General features: G+C 41.6%; 2 protein-coding genes across 3 annotated transcripts in view; one reads left to right on the top strand and one right to left on the bottom strand.

Annotated features, from left to right (window-relative positions):
- Positions 1–513: 513 nt before the first annotated feature.
- LOC115790678 (gamma-aminobutyric acid receptor subunit alpha-5-like) overlaps positions 514–17,846 on the bottom strand; it is a 34,938-nt gene continuing 17,605 nt past the window's right edge. Inside the window, exons 7-10 of the mRNA XM_030744562.1 lie at positions 13,998–14,141; positions 6,616–6,768; positions 6,149–6,360; positions 514–2,935 (exon numbers count right to left, since the gene is read on the bottom strand). Of these exons, the coding sequence (XP_030600422.1) occupies positions 2,636–2,935; positions 6,149–6,360; positions 6,616–6,768; positions 13,998–14,141 (809 nt within the window). The 3' untranslated portion in view covers positions 514–2,635. The remainder of the gene's footprint in view (positions 2,936–6,148; positions 6,361–6,615; positions 6,769–13,997; positions 14,142–17,846) is intronic.
- The window catches only part of LOC115790667 (gamma-aminobutyric acid receptor subunit beta-3-like), a 93,185-nt gene continuing 83,198 nt past the window's right edge, over positions 7,860–17,846 (top strand). Inside the window, exon 1 of one of the 2 annotated variants that reach the window (XM_030744550.1) lies at positions 7,860–8,484. In XM_030744550.1, coding sequence (XP_030600410.1) covers positions 8,333–8,484 — 152 coding nt within the window. In that variant the 5' untranslated portion in view covers positions 7,860–8,332. The remainder of the gene's footprint in view (positions 8,485–17,846) is intronic. The other variant, XM_030744542.1, reaches the window with a different exon arrangement.

Genomic DNA, 17,846 nt, shown 5'->3' with positions numbered 1-17,846 from the left:
AGTGTAGTTGAATGAAAATGGATTTACTTGAGGGGGTGAAGTATACATGCAAATCAGGGTGCATGAAGTTCAGTTTTAATTAACTCGACCCCACCAGTTGAATCCAGTAGCGAGTCACTCTGAGAGCTCTGCTGTGTTGCTCACTTTTTTTGGACTGTTATGAGTCAGGAGTCGATGTTTGCTGACCTCTTGGTGGCTGAGCTGGTGAATGTCTGTCTACATTTGCTGATACATAACTGAGCTTTTTTTTTTTTTTTCTAGTATAGCTGTACTGGAATCCAGAAATATGACATGATAATAATACTTTATGAGTTTAAGTTTTTCCCCAGACAAACGCACTGTAGACTATAGTGAACATTTTCTGACACAGTTTCACAGTCTTAAATGACCCAGAATACATAAATCTGATATTGTGCAGAGCGTGAAATGAGTTTTAAAGAGGCAGAGAAAGCAGGTGAATGAGTGTGTGTATTATTATTATTTTTTGCATTTAAAAAAAAAAAAAAAGCTCACTGGGAGTGGAAAGTTCTGGAGGTAATCTACTAGAAAAGGCGGTCTGATGTGGGGATTAGTTTTGCGTCAGAAACTGCTGGGGAATGTGTGGAGTCTTAAAGGCTGATACAGCCAAAGACTGCTTTAATTTTTTATTACAAACATATCTGCCAGATAAACCTAAATTCTGATCTGTAGGATGCCTAGAAGAACACAAAAAATGCTGAACTGTCACATCCTGACTGTACTGTTACTATGCCACATCCTGTATTGGATATGGGTCTACGGGTATTTATTAATAACATTCCTGGGGTTCGTTTTCACATGTATTTGGGCCCGTATAAGGGCCCTAGGATTGTTAAAGGGTTAAAGTCACAGGAAAGAATCTAACTCATAGCCATCTGTGTTATATTCAGGGACACCTGACATAACTCCAACATGCTGTCTTTGTCACAGTTCCAGCTACATTTTGACAGGCATTGTAGTATTTTCTTTTTAACAGTTTTTATACGGGAGAGAAGTCGATTTCTGATGTTGCAGAGCTCAGTGTGTGTGTGAGAGCACTGCAGAAACACGACTAAAAACGTGAAAACCTACAAACAGCTCCACACACTGCAAAGAGTACCTTTGCTACCGGTAACAGATCCATGGCATCTGTATATCTTGTAATTGGGCGGCTATTCTCTCCTTATACAGGGGTGCTTGGCTCTAAATGTTCATGGCGAGCAGCTGACAGATCCAAAGATCACATGCCCATTCTGATAACGTCTGCCCTTGGCGCTCCACATAAATTAATGCTCCCAGCCACAACTATCAGCCAGGTGCAATATAAGGCATGCTTTTTTCAGCATTCAATAACGGCACAGTGTGCAGCAAATCACCTGTCGCAAGCCTTAGTAAATCACATTTATATGATTACGTTAACATTCTCCTCCCCACATTTTGAACTATATTTTACAAATATGCCTTACAGTCACAAAACTGTTACAGTAGCTATTTAGTCATTTCCAACCGCAGGTTGATACATTAGCAGGGAGCATGTCTGAACACTGGTCACCTCTCTGAATGACAGTCCCCAAATCTGACCACATCGCTGCCCTGATTTGTATGTGACTAATTCTCCGTTTGGTCTCTCAGCTGTGCATATTAGTTTCCCAGCTGAGTGACGCAGCCTCACATATATCCAATCCTAAATGTGTGCTAACCCATCTGCCACAACTGTCCAGTCACCCCGTGTAAGTAGGCCAAAAATGATTTTCTAATATTCTTGCTGGCTTCCTGTCCTAAATGATGACTTTTTAATTTTGTCTTTCCTTTTCCAAGTATAATTCCATGTTTTACTTTGAGGCTCTGACTGCCAATGCTTTTGGGAAACCAGGCCTGCCATGACAGTTCTTGAATCTTCAAGTACAGATGTACAACAAGAGACACGAGCACCCTCTGCGATACGGAGGGGAAAAGAATTGGCAACGTTTTTGTTTTTTTTTTTAAAAAGAGACCTGAAACTAAATTATTAATGCACTTGCAGCATCAATCTCGAGAGATGTTTCTTCCACATAGCGCAGAATTAGGTACATCTTTAAATCCCCCCTTTAAAATTCAAATGCATGTTAGATTGCAGAGTCTATAAGCCCAGTGCTGTGAGAACATGAAGCGTTAAAATTCTTTGTTAAATCTAAAACAATTCCTTGGAGTAGCAGTGACCGAGTGTCCTCCCACAGTTTAAGCAGTGACTGACATATACATGGTCGGTATTCGAGACAAAGAAGAGTCCACGGTTCCCCCTTTGGGGAGAGCATCATGCAAACTGCAGCAGGACAGATGAGAAAGAAGCAAAGCACCTTCTCTCCTGCTAACACAGTCTTAGAAGCAGTTTTTAGGCCATGAAAAGTAGGAAAGGGAATCTGTTGCAGCCTTGCATCCATTCAAAGTGCTTGAATTAAATAGATGAGTATAGTTTTTGTTCTTTGTTTTTACATTTGTTTTGTCTAGAGCAGAGACCAACAACAACCGCTTTCATTCTCGCTCACCCCTCTCCAATTAGACTCAACCTTCCCTTCTTACTGACAGAAACTGCCCCCCCCCCAAAAAAAAATCCCGGAAAAAAAAAAAAGAAGAAAAAAAAGGGAAATAAGAGGAGTGATTACGTTGAGGTGACAACTCCTTTCACCACCGGTTCTCTGTTAAGGTACGTTGCCCAGTAGACGAGGTTGAAGGTTCCGAAGAGGACGGGGAACACTATTCGTGACATCTTGTCAATCTTACTGACGCTGTTGTAGGTCTTCTTGGGGTCCATTATCTTGGTCTCAGAAGATCGCAGCTGTACCGACGTGGTGTTGGAGATGGTGGAGATGGACACGTCCTTGGTGAGGTTGGGGGTGTAGTTGACCCCTGCCGAGCAAACGTTGTTGGGTTTCTTTGATAGCACCATGGGGTCTCGTTTCTGCAGTGGGACAGAGTACATCGAGCAGCAAATTAGTTACAAGCCTCATTTTGCTCTGCTGTTACCAGTTGTCTTTTTTTTACTTGAGATAATCAGTGTGTTTCATTCTGTCTGGAGTGATTACTGACCTTACTGAGGTGAAATATTTCTGGCAGAACATTCTGGTAAAATGTGGGCTGCTGAGTTATTGAATTTCAATCAGTTAGCAGCATGATTCCCACTGGTGGTCCGTCAGTTTGAGTTTTATTTATGATGACTGCACTGTGCATGGTTTTTACTGCAGCTGTTAACAGATGCCTGGCAGTTGTCCTAGGCATCTCTGGGATTATTAAAGCAAGCTGACTGTATAGTAATCCATGCTGTGAAGTGAGTTTCAATATCCTGATGACTCTCAATGCATTTATGTGCATTGCTCAAAAAAATTAAAGTAACACTTTTTAGTTAAGTCATTTAAACTTCTGGGATATTGATCTGCTCAGTTAAGTAGCAAAGGGGGTTGTTAATCAGTTTCAGCCACTTTGATGCTAATGAAATTAACAAAAGGTGCACTAGAGGGGCAGCAATGAGACAACCCCAAAACAGGAATGGTTTTACAGGTGGAGGCCATGCACATTTTTTCCCTCCTCGTCTGTTTTTTCACTAGTTTTGTCCATATCAGTATAGATATCAGCACGATTTTTTCCCATTGAGATCTGATGTGTTTTCAAAGGCTTCCTTTTATTTTTTGAGCAGTGTGTTTAACTTTCCTTTTCAACAATTATACTGAAGTTCACTTGCTTTAATGTCAGCTAAACACACAGTGTTAGCTGCTCTCATATCTGTATGCTAATGGTGTAGCTAAAGGCAGAAAATGGTTAGTTTACCATACAAACAGAGAAAAAGCAACTTAGAGGGTTCTGATCACTTTTATGGTAAAGTAAGCTAACTGTCTCCTATACCTGCAAGAAACAAACTCTGGGGTTGAAATAGACTGTATATAAAAGATAGATATGACATCTGGACCCTACTTTTTGAAGCTGTAGTCTTAGCATTTTGGACCCCGGCTATGAGTTTTGTTTGATTTTTTTATTTTTTTGGTGCCATTTTGGATGAGTGGGTGGAGTGCTAAGTTATCAACAAACACTAGCAAGTTTGGCTAGCAAGCAACATTCATAAACTATATCATACAACACACAGACACATGCATCTTAATGCTAAGCAGCAGGCTAATAAATAATATCATTCACCAAAGCCAAACCTCACAGTAAGCAGTACTGTTTTTCAATTTTTTTGAATTAGCAGCTAAAAAAACCCAACAATGGCACCTGGGTGGCTCAGTAGTTAAAGCCAGCGCCCACGTACATATGCCGCGTTGTGGTGCAGGTGGCGCGGGTTTGAGTCCAGTCCTGTCGCCAATTTGCCTTTGTGTCTTCCCCCATATCTTTCCCCAGTTTCCTGTCTCTCCTCTACTGCAAATAAACAATGGCAACGGCCATAATGCTAAAACTATCCATCTATTATCTGCTCACATTCCTCTGATTTCCTACAAATTTATTTTCTCTTTCATGTTAGGTTTGATTTTTTCCTTCTGTGCTTGCTTGCCATGGTAACCCTGCGTTTAACCTCGCAACACTATGCAATATGGTTAGCTTCCAAGAAACTGTCCATAAAGGCTTTGATGTACACTATATTGCCAAAATTATACCTATCTAATCCACTTCCAATCACTTCCATGGCCACAGATGTATAAATCAAGCACCTAGACAAGTAGACTGCTTCTGCAAACATTTGTGAAAGAATGGGTGGCTCTCAGGAGGATGCAACAAGTCCAGTCGTGAAACTCCAGGACTACTAAATATTCCACAGTCAACTCAGTCACAAAGTTTTAGGCCACGTAAAATGACAGAACAGGGTCAGTGGATGCTGAGGTGCATAGTGTGCAGAGGTCTCCAACTTTCTGCAGAGTCAGTCGCTACAGACCTCCAAACTTCATGTGACCTTCAGATTAGCTCAAGATCAGTGTGTATAGAGCTTCATGGAATGGATTTCCATGACCGAGCAGCTGCATCCAAGCCTTAAATCACCAAGCACACTGCAAACTGTTGGATGCAGTGGTGTAAAGCACATCACCACTGGACTCTAGAGCAGTGGAGATGTGTTCTTTGGAGTTGAACGTTTCTCCATCTGGCAATCCAAATGGATGAGTCTGAGTTTGGCGGTTACCAGGAGAACGGTACTTGTCTGACTGCATTGTGCCAAGTGTAAAGTTTGGTGGAGGGGGGATTATGGTGTGGGGGTGTTTTTCAGGAGTTGGGCTCAGCCCCTTAGTTCCAGTGAAAGGAACTTTTAATGCTTCAGCATACCAAGATATTTTGGGAAATTTTATGCTCCCAACTTTGTGGGAACAGTTTGGGGATGGCCCCTTCCTGTTCCAACTTGACTGCACACCAATGAACAAAGCAGGTCCATAAAGACATGGATGAGAGAGTTTGGTGTGGAAGAACTTGACTGGCCTGCACAGAGTCCTGACTTCAACCTGAGAGAACACCTTTGGGATGAATTAGAGTGGAGACTGTGAGCCAAGCCGTCTCATCCAACATCAGTGTCTGACCTCGCAAATGTGCTTCTGGAAGAATGGTCAAAAATTCCCATAAACACTCCTAAACCTTGTGGAAAGCCTTCCCAGAAGAGCTAAAGCTCTTATAGGGGCAAAGGGTGGGCCGAGATCATATTTAACCATATGGATTAAGAATGGGATGTCACATATGCGTGTGAAGGCAGATGAGCGAATACTTTCGGCAACATAGTCTATGAATTCATTATACAGTGAGAAAGTCCTCGTGCTATTAGTGGGACTGCATCTCAATGTCCTTGAATTGATAACTATGGAGATCAGGATTGGACCTTAAACCACTTCTTACCCGTCATTTCATGTGAAGACTCATATGCTAACAAAACTTAACACAAGAACATTGTTAAGTCACATAATCAAACACTTTGAACACATCCTTTGTTTGTTCCCGTAACATATGATAACAGCAGAGCTAATGTCTCAAATGCACCGCCACACTCAAAAGCAGTCCCTGCAGACACCCGCTAATTTTTCCTAACCAGTGATGTAGAAGCCAATTCTTAAGCTGTAGCGTGGCACAGACACTGCCAAGTTTACATTTTTAGTATTTTAAGATATTTTTCTGAATTCTTAAATGAGAATAATGTGCCCACAAATTGTACCTTAGGGTGCTGAGCTTCCATTGCCTTCTTGCCATCCCAGGCCCAGCTCCTCTTGGTGAAGTAGTTCACTGTTGCAAACTCAATGAGGGCAGAAAAGACGAAAGCATAGCAGACGGCAATGAACCAGTCCATGGCTGTAGCGTAGGCCACTTTTGGGAGCGAGTTCCTGGCACTGATGCTGAGGGTGGTCATGGTCAGCACGGTGGTCACCCCTGGGTGCAAGCACAGTTAAACGTGACAAGTTTAAATTGAGTTTTTACGAGCCAGCTGGAAACAAGCGACAATCTGCCCTCACTCAACAAAGGTGGGCACTTTAATAACTGCTAACTGTCAGCTTGTGAGGTGCTGCTGCTCAGTGAGCAGCTGTTATTACTCACCCTGGTGTGAATGCACATGATGGGAATATTACCCACAGTTAAATAAAAAAGTTTTTAAAAAAGGATTACTACATAAGCAGCTTCACTCACCAAAAACAGTCCTGGCAGGAACCGACTCTCTGTTCAGCCAGAATGACACCTGGGACAGGATTACAGTCATGAAACATGGCATATACGTCTGGATGACAAAATATCCAATCTTCCTCTTCAGGTAGAAATGGGCCATCATCACTGTATACTGTCCTGAGGGGAAAGAAGGAAATAAAAGGCATATAAGGTTAGACAAGGACAACAACCAACAATGTCCTAATAACAGAAAAATCTACTTATAGAACAGAGGAATAGAGGAGTTATTAATGACCTCCTTATTGGACAAAGATATTAAATTTACTGCACTCTGCATGACTTTTTCTTTAGCACAAACTATGAGTAGTACGACCACGATGGCTCTGATGGTGCTCAATCGCTGGATAAAACCAGTACAAAGTGTCATTTGAAAGGTAGTAATAAACCCAGCTAATGAATCTCCCCTCCTTTCCCCTATTCTACCATTACAGTAATTAAATAATTAGAGGTGGTGAAGACTGGTGAATAGATAGCGGCGGAGGTGGAACAGTGGAACAGGTGGTGGTGATGGTGGTGGGGGGGTGTACAGAGAACATTTCATTTCCAGTTAAACATAAGAGCAAAATGAACCTGACTTCAGATCCATCATTAAACTGAAAAATGAGCGAAAGCAGTGTTAGTCATTGCGAGAACACAACCACAGATTATTATGTTAATATCTGGGATTCAACGATGGGCCGTGACAGTGGGAGGAAAATCCAGTGACACAGAAAAAGTGTGTCGAGAGGTGGGAGGAGAGAGGACACAATGTTAAACAACAGAAGACTGCATTTGAGGGTTAAAAAAAAAAAAAGAAGCAGTTTGTGGCTGCAGGTGCTGGTAAACTATAAAAAATCTAACCACTCCGTTCCACACACTGGGGCACAAGCCTCTCTCTCCCTCTCTGTCTCCCTCACACACACAGAGTAATACATGAGGCTTTCTCCAGGCAAAATCGGATTTTTGAACCTCTCTAATCCCTGGTTACAATCTGCATCCTGCCATCAGTGAGAGAAAGAGGGAGTGAAAGAGGGGAGGAGGAGGAAGAGGAGGAGGGGTGCGAGGCTTCCTGTCTTGGGATCCTTGCTGAGCTTCAAACCCCGCCCATTCCACCCTGCCAATCCCGGCTCTGACACACGTACACAGAGTCAAACACACATGAGGCATGATTTCTAGCTGTTGACACACACCTCAGCGCACGCTCTAAGCCACGGAGAGGGACACTCATTGCTGCTAATGATCACTGGTGGGGATGGAGGGGGGATAGCCATGTAGATATATCTACATATCTTTTTTCCTTTTTATGTTGTTTTTCATTTTTTTTGGCACCTCTTTGCGGAATAATGATCAAACATTGTTGATGGAACTGACCGGCTTGGTGAGGAAACAAAAAGCAATTCAGAGAGTGCGCTGCATTCATCAGCTGACAGCGGCTTAAAACTGGGGGAAATTATTCTATTTTGCAGTTGCCCTGTGCTGGGGGCGAGCAGCTGCTACGCACACTCATCAACGTCACTGACACTGCCATGCCTCAATCAGGAGTTCCCCAGCACACTTAGTTCTCTCTACTACCTCATCACCCAGGCCCTCTGACGCCTTCATGACTCCAGGCCGCCTGGTTAACAACCACCCTGTCCGCTTCTACTCCTGTTGGAAATATCCAGACACATCCTTTGCAAAGGGTTACCTTTGCACTTGATGCATGGATCCTGAAAGAACCGGGGGCAAAGGAATGAGGAGGAACATGTTCCTCTGGTGGATTTCACTACTTTTCTCCCACGGATCCGTATTTCACAACGTTCGAGGGGAACTTCCTTTTATGTCAAGCAACAATGCAGCCATGCTGGTGAACTGGTGAGTCAGAGGGAAACAGTTTTTGCTTTAACTGTTTTCCCTGTCAGCAAGAACAGTGCACAGCGTTTGAAACTAGTGATTATCCTGAAGTATCCTTCTAGATCAGTTAGAGCTACTGCAGTGCATCAGGGGTTAGGGTGAGACATGAGATGGGGTGGTGGTAGGGTTTGGTTGACATCCACCCTTTTAAGAAATTTTTGAATGTTTATAGTACCCAAGACTTCATTTTAAATGTAAAATATTCTACTTTTTAGATATTTGCTAATTAATCATGTGGCTAAAGCCAAACCCATTCCTAACTCTAACCCTAGATGGGCTGCTGGTGACTAGGTGGCACACTGATATCCCAAAGGTTCCTTACAAGCCCTGCTGGTCCCTGCAAACTGTAGACGTAACTGTTGCTACAGTAAGCCTTATCTGCGTTTAGCGTCAGGAAGTTATTTAAGGAAAGGTACTGCTATCTGGGATGGAAAAAGCCGTGACCCTAAAGATTTCAGGTCCTTAAAGGAAAAACTCCCTCACTTATCTCCACTTTCATGTCCTCAAGTGAGAGTGTCTAAGATTAGTGTTCTAATTAAAGGCAAACACCAGCCACCATTTGAAGCTACGCAAGATTTCATGATCGGTGTTCATTACCTACTTTCAGCTGCTCCCTTATTCACAAGGAGTCACCACAGGTAGCGCCACATATATGTTGTAAATCTGCCACATATATGGCAGATTTGCACACCGGATGCCTTTCCTGACACAACCGAGAGATTCTCCTCCCAGAATTGAACCAAGGATCTTTTGCTTGATAGGCAGAAGAATTAACCACTCAATTATGGAGCCACTCATCATCAGTGTTCCCTATCAGTATCTAACAATCATCAGATGTTCCCCTCTAGGGGTAGGGGTAGGGTCTGGATGAAGTTAACATTTTCCTGTCTAGACAACCCGAATTGAAAAGCATTTAACAGAAAAACTGTATGCCAAAATGTCTAGGACTTCATTTGAAATGTAACACATTCTAGTCTCTAAAACTCTGTCATTTTGCTCCAAACCTAACCTTAGACGGATTGGCGGAGACGTAGCGGATGAGGTTAATTGAAAATCTCTAATTCTAACCCCACACGTGTTTTCCTTAAGGCCATGTAGCAAGAGCCTGGAGATGATTTGCTACTGTTAGTAGTAAGAGCACAAGAAAGACCAGGAAATCTCTGATTGACTACTGTTTAAAATTTCATGTTTACAAGGGCTTCATTACTTTGCAGGTGGTGTCAAAACCAGTCTGCTAGCTTAACACACCTACTATATGTACTGGCATGTTGGACCAAAGCACTCCAGATGAGGCAATCTGATTTTCTTGTTGCATTACTGTGCTCTCCAAACTTTTATGGCCAGGCAACAGAAGAACTGCTATAGAAGTTCAGTTTGCAACTACAAAGAGAAAACCAGTAGAACCTCTTATTCCCATCTGTCATTGCACCCTCAGTAACACCTGTCCACTGCATTCAATATTTAATTTAGCACATTAAAAAAAAACAGAGCTCAGATCTGGCACATCTGAAAGTTTCACATTTGGTCTGCAGAAGTTATTACTGAGAGAGTCAAAGATATAAACAGCAAATTAGCCTTCTGGACTGAATGTGACCCCCGGAGCTCAAACTCATCAGCAATCTCCACCACTGATTTGGGCAGTTTCCAGACAGAAGCTTTGAGCTGCATGAATGATTTACTGCCTTTGGTCCTGCAGCTAAATGGAATTCTCGGATCATGTTTAGCATTTTGTTGTAGCAGTCACGATACCAGATGGTGGTTTGATGATTTAGGGCAGATGAGGGAATATCAAATAAATATACATTTTACACATATACACAGTACCATCACCCATATGAGAAGGAATCAGTCAGATTAATGCTAAAATGTGACAATTTGTTATTTGAGCTTGTTGAGTTTTGGCATACTAGTATGCTCCAAAGCATGCAAGTAGTGCTCACTGCAGAGCCAATATGGACTAGATCCATATGGTGGAGATCCAGCCCCAGCCCTCTACGGTTAGGGTTAGGTTGGGGGCTGGGTGGGTAGATTTCAGAGCAATATTTGTGCAAGTAGAGCCAAATTGGTTGGATTTTATGGCCCAGATCACAAACCACTTACAACTACTGTACCACAGGTTTCTCTTGGTAGTGTTGGTGGCTATAATATGCAAAGAAGCACAAGAAAAAAAGATTAGCTAGCAAACGTGGACACTGAATGAGGCTTAGCAAATGTCCACTGAGAAAGAAAATTTTTATTTTCAGAAGAAAAAGTTGAACTTCTAATCATCCACCAGGTCACTGGGGACCCATCTAGGGTTAGGTTTAGATTAACGTCCACCCCTTTTAATAGAATTTTCACTTATCTGGAAAACCCAAATGGAAATGCTTTTAGCAATGCTTTTAGTATTAGACTTAATTTGAAATTTAACATTTACTAGTTTGGGAAAATTTGCTGATTTGGCACGTGGTTAACCCAAAGCTAAACCCTAATTCAAGACCAGTTGCTGGTGACCTTAACAGGTTAAGTCCACAAACTGGTGATTAGCACCAAATGTAAACACAGGTTTGTTTAGAATCACAAATCAGTGAGTCAGCTTTAATGTATAATATATACTGGATGGATTTATCAGATTTTTTTCTTTTAGTGTTTTAGTATTACAATGTCAACTAGCCAACCAAATGCTTTTGAGTACCACAGTTAGAAAATAGAGTTATGTAACTCATGGGACTTTTGATGTGTGTTTAACTAGGAAAGCATAAATCTACATGGACATTTGGTTTCTCCGGTTTGACAGGTCTACTGCTCATGGTATCGTTCACCTGAGACTGCAGTGATCAATACCCCCTCAAGTACCCAGTCAAAATTCTCAAGACATTGCAGGCCAGCATTTAATTTCTTCACATCCACCCATCTTAGGGTTAGAGTTGGGTTTGATTTGGCCAAATGCTAAGCAGGCAAAATTTAGGAACTGCAAGATGCACTGCACTCATCCCTATATGTTTTCACTATTGTTTCTGTCTGTTTAATGGTGGCGCCTCCAGAAGGGGGACAGCATGGCCACAGTTCACCTATCTCCCCATGTTTGTTCTGTTTGTCTTCTTGGATGTGTGTTCTGTTAACTGTAATTTCCCCATTGTGGGATCAATAAAGTATCATCATCATCATGTTACCTTTCAAATTAAGTCTCACGTTTGGGCTAATGCTAACCCCTAACCCAGTGGATGCTAGGAGAAAACGTGCTAGTCTGTGAGCTCCTTGCTTAACTAGCAAATTAATTAATGTGCCAAACCGTTCAATCACACGGCCTTCTGGCCAGACAGCCACGCAGTCCCTTAACCAACCAGAGCTTTATCCCCTTCACTTAAACCACTGAGTCAACGAGCAGAGAGTTACACAGCTGTGCTGCGCAGATAAAAACAGGGGAAATCCACACTTTTAATAATGGTTCTACTAGAAACTAGAGGAAAGTGTATTACAGTTTGGTTTTACATAAGAGTATTAAGCAGATGACTTTCAACACACACACCCCCACCCCCAGCCCCACGTGTTAAAGTGAGGCTGTCCAATCAACATACAGAAAAGACACGCACACACACACACACACACACACACACACATTTCTCGTTCAAGCTTGGTAAGGACCTAAATTATTATTTTTTCACATAAACCATTTCCTGTATGTTTCACCTTAAAACCCCCACACAATGGAGAACTAATTTCTGGTCACTGTGCTAACCATCACAGTGACCCCACTGCCTGTTTGCAATCACCACAGTGAGCACATGCGTTACTCACAAAGATAAATGTACAAGTGCACATACCAGCAAATACACAGATACTCCCAGCCAATCCCTCACTGATCTGTGATGTCATCTTCTTATGCAAAAGCTGATGGGTGGTTGGATGGGAGATTAACCCTAGGCCTCAGGTCTCTCTGGCTCTGTGTGTGTGTGTGAGAGTGTGTGTGTGCGCGCACGGGCTCATGCAGGGATAAGTGTTGTTCGACAGGGCTGTCCGAGCCTGTAGACAGCTGGTTGTGAGAGGGATAGGCTACTCTCCACTAGCCTCCACTCACTGACTCTGATCTCCTGATGTTTCCCACATTTCCTCTCCTCGCTGCACATCCATTTCTCCGTACAGTGTTTATCTTTCCTAATCTAGAATTAGTTACATCACCTTATTTGCTATTATACGTACCACGCATCATGGCGGGAGTTTACCAGTGAAAAAGGGGAGCAAAATAGCAAAGAAAAATACAGAAGATAATTCTTGTACTATGAAGGTTATCCATCTCAGAGGGTTTACTTAATTAAAAAAAAAGAAAGATTATTAGAATTTTTTTATTGTGAACATTTTTGGACAGTGGCACAATTTTTATAATTTTGTATCCGTACAACACAGAACATATTTGGAGTTGAACAGTGAAGCTTTAATTAAAGGGGCTAAACAAAAATATTAAACTGACTAATGAGCAATTACATTCTTATACACGCTCCCCCTTTGGGGTGGAATTAAATGCAATGCGACAATTTAAAATAATCATAAATAAAATCTTTTAAAACTTTCTCAAAGATTTGCATACAGTGACTTCCTGAAGTTTGGAGGCCAGGGCCATCAGCAGGGAGAAGGTTTCCTCCTCTGTGATGCTTTGCAGGCCTTTATTGAAGCATACACAAAGCATGAATACAGCCGTATATCCCGTATTTCCATGTATGTTCGCTCAGTTTCAATAAATCGTTGCACCTATTTCCCTTTTTCCTCACAAAATAATAAATATTTTATAGGTTGCGCCACACAAGCTAGTTCTTAGGTACAGATTTGATGTCAGTGAATATTTCCACCCATTAACCAGTCCTGTGATACTAACTGAAGAGACAAAACTAAACTTACTGTTACTGTACGTTATGATGAAGAAGTAAAGCCTCCATATTAAATATGGACATCTTTTCACTTAAATGAAACAATATACTGTGAATGTGAACACAATATTCCAGTAATAATCATATATTAGCTTGCACTGCAATCTAAACTGCACTGACACCAACAACATATTTAAGTATCCTGAAGTAATGTGAAGATTAATGAATATTTCTCGCCTTATTAATGTTTGCTGTAGTGTACACATCCTGTTGACAGCTGGGAGTGTTTGCATTAGACGGTGATAGCTGGTTCTTTTATTCAAATACAATAAAATATGCTGCATCCACAGTAACAATATTTCTATTCATCCTCTTTTATTATACTGCATCATTTATGCTATACAGTAACTCTCCACTAGGGCTCCAGTTCTTACGTTGCTGTGTTACCTAATCGCCATTTTTCCCCTAATGTCACAGAATATTCCATCATTTGGGATTAAGTTGTACTACTACTACTTTTATCTCTGCTACAACTTATTTCACTAATCCATCTATTCATAGTACTTTACTACTAGCAATACAAGCACATTACCATTAATGCTATTAGAATAGAGTTATTAAAACAGGACATACCTCTGCTTGTGTGTATGTCCTCTGTGTCAGCACTTTGCCCAATGAGATGATACTGATTGAGCCTGGAGCCATCCTCTGCCACCACCACAGATTTGCTAGCTCCCTGAGTCCAAGTGTAGACGACCTCTGACACCGGATAGGCATCTAAGAGACAGAAAGAGAAAGATTATTCTGATTTCAGTGTTTCGTTTTTTTGGGTTTTTTTTCTATATGATAACATCCAAAACAAAAGTGATACCCGGCTTTCCATCAGAGCAGATTATTAACACATTACAGTGCGTTACAGCCCTGTCATCACTCATTATGTGTAGCTTGCCTGTGCGTGGATTTGAATGGGAGCTGATGCAGAGTCTCTCTAGCACTTTTTGATTAGACTGCAGGCTCCAGGCCAAAAGCAGAGTTCATCTTGCATGTCTGCAAAATGTGTGTGTGTGTGTGTGTGTGTGTGTGTGTGTGTGTGTGTGTGTGTGTGTGTGTGTGTGGGAGGGCGGATTTTTGAGTGTATTTTTGTTTAAACCACACTTCTGGGTCAGGGGTGAGCTTCCCTGTCAGCAGGACCCAGACGGAGTCAGATTAACCAAAATGTGTTGCATCACACTTGTGATGAAAACAGGGCGCAAACTGTGAAGCCTCCCTGGCTGTTACATTAATTCATGTTGAGCACTGCACCAGTGCTGGACATTGATCTATCATGGCTCTCTAGTGAGCACAAGAAAAAAGAAAGTTTGAGGAGGAGAACAGCAGGCTTGGTGTCAAGATTCGGAAAAATATTGGTGAATACTAAGGAAAACATTTGAAAAGCAGAAAATTTAAGGTGGGGGGAGAAAGGGAGAGGAATTATCTGCAGAGAGGTAAAATAATGAGAGAGGAGGGCCCAATTACAGCAGACGATCGGTTTCATATTTATTCTTTACTTCCGATACTCTCCAAAGGCTGCATGTATCATACTGGGGTTAGAGCAGTGATTAGTTCTTTGGCAGGGACAAAGAACTTTTAAGAAGGCGTGCGCGGTGAAATTTGTGCAGCCAAGTGTTGTTTCCTCATCAAGAGATTTCTGGAGGCACGAAAAAGACAATTATGCACATTAAATCTATTAATACAACAGAGGAATAAGCTGAAACTGGATTAAAACAACTTAATATGCTGACTGTCACAAACATAACCGAAAGCCTGACCTGTTCTTGTGTAACAGTCTTGGCATTGTCTATTTTAGGCCAGCAGAAAACATCTTAACCTGAGTATTTCCATTCTGGGTGTTCACTTGGCAGCTGGGTAGTGCTCAAGACTGTATGTAGTGCTTAAAATTGGGCACGGTCAGGCCAAAGGCCAGGACCTTAATTGGAGGGTAGTTAGATTGCGATAAGGGATTACTGGTGAATTTCATTAGGCAAAGGAAGCGCTAAAGACTTTGGCAGGGGAGACAGTGCACCTCGGCCAACTTCTCAACACTTTACGCTTAACGCTTTGCTGCTCCTTCCTTGTGGGCGAGGCAAAAGGAGCTACAGCTCAGCTGAAGTCATAAATTACTGCAGCTCCACATACTCTAAGTGCAGCTGTCTGAATTATTAAAGAAAGTAAAAGCAGACGATTTCAAAGGGCAAAATGTGTTTTCCCTTACAAGTTACAGACAAATCAATATTCAGTGCGATGTACATGTTAAATAAAAGCAATACTTGCGGCCTACTGTAGTAACTGAGCATTCAGAGGTCGAGTAGTAATCTAATCAAGATAGTCCCTAAAAAAAATAGTGAAAATTCTGTGTAGCAGTTTCCCACTGTTTGGAAGCTGGACTAATATTAGCAGCTCATTCCTGATTATTTATCATGCATGTGGACTTTCTCTTAAAGACCTCTTTTATGGTTATTTAAAAAAAAAATGCTTGAATTGTTACGGAGACAGTGAGAGCCAATAAGTGTCCAGCTAGCTATCAGCTAGCCCATTCGTCCTGTCATTGAATTTGTCAGCTATGAATTCACCATATATACAGTACAGGAATCTTGAACGACCCCCTCATTTCTTTATATTTTGCTAGGAGAATGGGAAATAGGTGCAGGTATCAGGGTTATAATAGTTTTGGATTTTACATTATAGTTTAGTTTTAGTTAGTTTTTACTTTTTTTTCTCTAATTCAGTTAGTTTTAATTAGTTTTCAGAGTGGTTTTGCTCGTTTTTATTAGTTTTTATTTTTGGTTTCATGCTTAGTTTTAGTTAGTTTCAGTTAGTTTCAGTATTAGTTTTAGTATTTTCATACCTAATCAGGTGCAAGATTCAAGGCGCAAAAGTGACTATTGTGTAATGAAAACTTGACAAAAGATACAGTTTAAAGAAATATAGTCAACAACCAACTGTTCACAAGACATGCTAAATTTGTGTAATATTAAGGACACACATGAGCATAATCAGGGAGAAACAAAGAAAAACATGAACTCCCAAACTCAATAAATTCTACAATAAACTCCACAATAAACTTCAGCATCAGTGCAGCAGATTAATAACGCCTACATGTGGTGTTAAACAAAAACAAACTCTTTGAAGGAGTCAAAGCTCAAATCCAGCTGCATCCTGATGTTCTCACCACCTGAAGCTGCTTCTGTTTTGGAGCTAGCTTGGTTAGATGCTCGCTAATTAAACCTGCAGGGTCTTTGCGGCCTCTGTACACAACCTACAGAAGTTGCCGACCTCATGTCCGCATTTATGCTTGTGTAGCTGGATTGTGTGTGTTAATTACCTTGTGGTCGTGTGCAGGTGTTTGTACTCAAAGAACCTCCATACGGGACTCGGCAGACCGCCGCCATTACTTTGCGGACCAGCGCGGTGAGCGCACGCACATGCGCACTCACACAGTTGTCCTGTGGCGCTCCCAGCTTAAACTCGGAGAGCGGAAACAATGATTTCATATCAATCCACAAGGCTTAAAAAACCCCCCAAAAAAACAAGTAAATGAAAGTAAGTTTATCGATTATTTCAGTTAGTTTTAGTTAGTTTTGTAAACTCACAATTCAGTTTTAATTAGTTATCGTTTTTTCCTTTTAATTATAGTTTTTATTTATTTCAGTTAACGACAATGTTTTTTCAATTTCAGTTTTCGTTATTTCGTTCGTTTTCGTTAACTATAATAACCCTGGCAGGTATTTATTTAAATGTACAATATATAAGGCAAAAACAGCACAATTCTAACAAGCTTGAAAGTCAACATTTGGTGTGACCACCTTTATTTCTCAACACAGCCTGAACTCTCTGAGGCAGCTTTCTTTAAGCAGTCTTTAGGAATAGTTCCCCAGGCTTCTTGAAGGACATTCAAAGCTCTTCTTTGGATGTTTCTGCCTTTTTGTCTGTTCTCTGCCTGGATGACCCCACAGTAATGTTGAGGTCCAGGTTCTGGAGGCCAATCCATGACTCAGAGTGTTCCACTGTGTGTTTTTCTACCCAGGTATGTTTTCGCTGCATTGGCAGTGTGTTTGGGATCACTGTCATGCTGAAATCTAAAAATCCATCCATCCATCCATCCACACCTATGGGCAAGAATCACCAATGAATTTAACTTTGCATGTCTGAAGAGAACCCTTTCACGTCTGTCACATGTGCTCAGGGGGAACCTGCTCTCCTCTGTGAAAAGCACAGGGTGTCAGTGGTGGACCTGCCAATTCTGGTATTCTATGGCAAATGCCAATCGGGATCCACAGTTGGCATGGACAGTGAGAACAGTCAGAGACATTCACACCAGTGACCTGCTGGAGGTCATTTTGTAGCTCTGGCAGTGCTCATCCTGTTCTTTCTTGCACAAAAGGAGCAGATACTGGTCCTGCTGATGGGTTAAGGACCTTCTACATCCCTGTCCGGCTCTCCTAG

Source organism: Archocentrus centrarchus, chromosome 2, assembly GCF_007364275.1.
Source record: "Archocentrus centrarchus isolate MPI-CPG fArcCen1 chromosome 2, fArcCen1, whole genome shotgun sequence".
NCBI lineage: Eukaryota > Metazoa > Chordata > Actinopteri > Cichliformes > Cichlidae > Archocentrus > Archocentrus centrarchus.
The sequence above is the reverse complement of the archived record's forward strand: the minus strand, read 5'-3'. Positions and strand labels throughout refer to the sequence as shown.